The sequence below is a fragment of the Mus pahari genome, chromosome 5, assembly GCF_900095145.1.
Source record: "Mus pahari chromosome 5, PAHARI_EIJ_v1.1, whole genome shotgun sequence".
In the NCBI taxonomy this organism is placed as follows: Eukaryota; Metazoa; Chordata; class Mammalia; order Rodentia; family Muridae; genus Mus; species Mus pahari.
In genome coordinates, this window is record NC_034594.1 from 160,541,340 (window position 1) to 160,545,667 (window position 4,328).

Genomic DNA, 4,328 nt, shown 5'->3' on the forward strand with positions numbered 1-4,328 from the left:
CTCTCTCTCTCTCTCTCTCTCTCTCTCTCTCTCTCTCTCTCTCTCTCTCTCTCTCTCTCTTCCCCTCTACCTTTCTTCTTGTGATTCTTCTCCTTCTCCTCCCTCCTTCCCCATGCATGCTTCCCTAAAATCTCCTCTTCTCTTTCTCCCTTTACATCTCTTCACAAACCCCATTTTCATGGGAAAAGTGTTAGAAGAGAGATGGCAAGAGGCAGGCAGAAGCTGTTATGATGACATGAGGAGAAAGAGAATTTTGTGTCATCCTTCTTGAGACCCTCTATTCTGTTTCATGCCTGCTCTGGACCTGAGTCCACTCCTCCCACTGCACTATCACAGGCACTCTCTACCCCTGTCTACTCCACCAGAGTGGCACTGTTCCTCTCAGGGTGACTTGTATCTTCTGGGGCACATCATTATCATCCCATGTTCTCATCATTTCCACCAGCCCTTATCTGGGAAGTTTCCCATTGCTTCCCCTCCATCGACTTGTCTAGACTTTTCCTGACATCCCTCACCCCAGCTTCACAACCATTTCACCAAGTAACTGGCCGCTCATCTAGTGCAATGCCTTTGTCATTACATGAGCATTTCCCAAATCGCTTTTCCAAGGAGCTAAGTCTAACATGCAGAATGGTGTTTCTGTTTCTGATTAGGTTTTTGTTTTGTTTTGTTTTAATTTTCCGTGATTTTAATTCACTGACTAGGATGCAAATAAATCCTTTTCAAGAATTACAGTTTAGTTTCAATATACAGTGACTCCAGTGTCTTGTCCATTTCTTGGCCATTCCTTTAGCTGAAGAGTTTTTAAAACCTCCCAGTTAGGAACTGCTTGCCAGTGTTACACGATTCACACCGCACGCTTCTTCCAAGCCAGCCACAGTGACCTGCTGTAACAGGCTCTCCCCCATGTGGACGTGATGGGTTAACAATACTTTTAATGAAGTAACACAAATGTCAGTCAACTGAACGAGAGTAGGGACTCCCCATCCATCACAGATGCAAATTCTCCAAAATTCAGGACAGTTATTTAGCGCCCTTCCTAAAGCAATTACTGACAAGCTACCTGTGAGTCAGGACCACTTCCATGCAAATGACTACAGCTTTAGCCCATGATTTATTGATCTGAGTGTGAAAAGTTTCACTTAGAAAAGTAAACTAAAATTAGACTCTATTTTATTCCTCCACAGCACCCCAGGAGGTCCAGGCACCAGTCGCCATGGCCCTTCCCAATTCCTTGTCATTCTTTTGGAGTCCACCCAGACAAGCAAATGGGATTATTACACAGTACTCCTTATATGTGGATGGGAGGCTGGTCTACACAGGCAAGGGACAGAACTACACAGTCACAGGTGGGCCTTCAGTCACCATCAGGTAATAGATACACAAATGTCCTTTCTAAATGAGCACTGCATGTATTTTTCTGAATCAGGTAAGTGATTTTTGCCTCCTTGGGACTTTGAGGGAACCTTGGACTGTATCAGCCCGGATGTTTCTGGACCCCATAGACCATGTGTTTGAATCTGAGTGCCAGTGTGGCCCCACACATATGGGTCTGTGAGCTGACTGAATTGGTGACTTCTTTAAACATCTCCATGGTCACAAGACTAGCTATTTAAAATATGCCTGCATGGAAAATCATTTGAAGATGTGGAAGGATGGTTCGGCATGGCACAAATCTTAAACCATTTGAGACAAAACATGGATCCTAGGGCCAGATGATCTGACATATGAGCAAAATGAAATGGCCAAAAGCTTTCTAAATGCCAGAGGATCTCAATGAGTGCCATCTGGTATTTGCATTGTGTTTGGGATGCTCGGTGTTTACCCAGAGTAGCCGTGCGATCATATTGTATTGCTGTGTTAGACTATGGGGAAGTAGTATTACTCAAATGTTGATTAATTTGGAAACTGAGGCCTAGAGATACTGGTTTTGTGTGTGTGTGTGTGTGTGTGTGTGTGTGTGTGTGTGTGTGAAAGGTTAATTATTCAAGGGTTCACTCATTCGCATGAAAGCCAGGCACTAAGAGGACAGAGGTAAGCAGTATGCTCCTCCTTCCCTGGTATCCCTGGCTTTCTGGGACACATTCAGATCCCAACATGAAGGATTACTGGGGAGTTGTATTCTCCTTTATATATTGTTTTCTCCTCTTTAGTCTGAGAACATGTAGTGGTCAAGAACTGTGACTTTTGTATTTCATTCAGGACTAGGTGGATACCTGTGATAGTAATTTCACAAGGTAGATGTGGTTCACACTTTACAGGTCAGGAAACTGAGATACAGCAGGATAGAGGGTATGTAGTCAGTGAGTGACAGACATGGGTACTGACCCAAACAGTCTAGCGGAAGTACGTGGGCTTGTGTCATGTCTTCTCTGAGTCTTCAGTTTTGAGTCTATAAGATGGGGGTTAATCTTCCCTGTTAGCTGGACTGGATTGAAAATCACCTACGCAACACAGCACTGGGTATATCTGTGAAGTCTTACAGAGAGACTTAGCTGAGAAAGGAACCACGAGCCAAAATGTAGCTTTGAGATATATTCCCTAGGCTAACACCCAAGACTTAATAAAAACAAAAGTGGGAAAATCCAGATTAATACTGCCTTCCTCTGTTTCCTATGTCCACAAGCTGCCCAGCATCCCAGCTGTCATGCCTTCCCTGCAGTGATGAAAAATATTTAATTGGGTGTACTGGCTAGTTTTGTGTCAACTTGACACAGCTGGAGTTATCACAGAGAAAGGAGCTTCAGTTGGGGAAATGCCCCCATGAGATCCAGCTGTAAGGCATTTTCTCAATTAGTGATCAAGGTGGGAGGTCCCCTTGTGAGTGGTGCCATCTCTGGGCTGGTAGTCTTGGGTTCTATAAAAGAGCAGGCTGAGCAAGCCAGGGGAAGCAAGCCAGTAAGGAACATCCCTCCATGGCCTCTGCATCAGCTCCTGCTTCCTGACCTGCTTGAGTTCCAGTCCTGACTTCCTTTGGTGATGAACAGCAGTATGGAAGTGTAAGATGAGTAAACCCTTTCCTCCCCATCTTGCTTCTTGGTCATGATGTTTGTGCAGGACTAGAAACCCTGACTAAGCCATTGTGGCTGGCTTACAGTTTCAGAGATCTAGTCCATTATCATCATGAAGCATGATCATCTAGAAGCATGGCAGTATCCAGGAAGACATGGTGCTGGAGAAGGAACTGAGAGGAAATATTTCATAAATGATAATTATTAAAACACATCAGAGAACTTTACACATGGAGTAATGATTGGAGTACTTTTTCAGGATCGAAATATATTGTTGCTCATGAAAGGAAACCATATGTGGATATGTCATCCCCTGGAAGAACCCATCTCATGGACTCCTGGCGGACAAAATATGTTTATAGCCCCCTTGGTGGGCTTTTCAGTTTTTTGTAATGTTTTCCATTATTTTGAATGTTTACCTTTCTCATTCTAAGAGGCTATGAACGTGCCTTCTTTGCTCCGTGCTGTATGAACAAAACCTACTCCAGACAGGATTTCAGCTCAGCAATAGCAGAGGAAGAATCAAGGAGTCATCTGGCTCTCCGGAAGAAAGAAAGTAAATAGCAAAGGCTAGTTCAGTTGCTCAGGTGAGCTGAGGGCTTTGGGTTCACTCCTCAGGATCACTTCCATCAGGAGTCCCGGGTATACCTGGAATTCCAACATGCAGGAGGGCCAGATGTTGAAGGTCACCAGCTGAGTTTGAGACTAAGCTAGACTACAAGTGATCCTATTTTAAATGAAAAAGGGAAATCCAGACAGGAAAAGAAGGAAGGGTTGCAGCCATGCACAAAGTGTCTAAGTGCAACGCACAGCACAAACTAAGCTGGTAACACAGAGTGCTTCGACTCGATGGACCAGAGTGGCACACAGACACTGCAGGTCGTGAGCATTTCACAGATATGCAAAGTTACCATCAGGTGACATTTTGCAAAGCCAGAAGTAAAGCCCAGTGGAGAGGGAAGGGCTAAAGAGCCCACACCAGTTTCTAATACCACCTGCAAAACCGCAGGTCTTCTGTAAAAGGTGGAATGACTAATGGGTCTTCAGCAGAAGACTTCACAGATGGTCTCAAGGTGGACCAGAACATCAGGCGCCCTTTGTGCTCTTGACACGCACACTTTGCATGCTCACAGCTGCCTTCCTTCTCCAGTACCAAGCTTCCCAGTGGGGTCAGGCTGTATGGTCAGTTTAAAGAACAGACTCTCCAGTATTGCTCACCAAATTTCTTTTTTTTTTTCTCTCTTTTTAAAAAAATTTATTTATTATTATTTTCTTTATTTACATTTCAAATGCTATCCCGAAAGTTCCCTATACCCC

At 44.2% G+C, this 4,328-nt stretch overlaps 1 protein-coding gene across 1 annotated transcript in view; it reads left to right on the forward strand.

Annotated features, from left to right (window-relative positions):
- The window catches only part of Ush2a (usherin), a 678,886-nt gene that overhangs the window by 305,824 nt on the left and 368,734 nt on the right, over positions 1-4,328 (forward strand). The window contains exon 31 of the mRNA XM_021198607.1: positions 1,188-1,349. Coding sequence (XP_021054266.1) covers positions 1,188-1,349 — 162 coding nt within the window. The remainder of the gene's footprint in view (positions 1-1,187; positions 1,350-4,328) is intronic.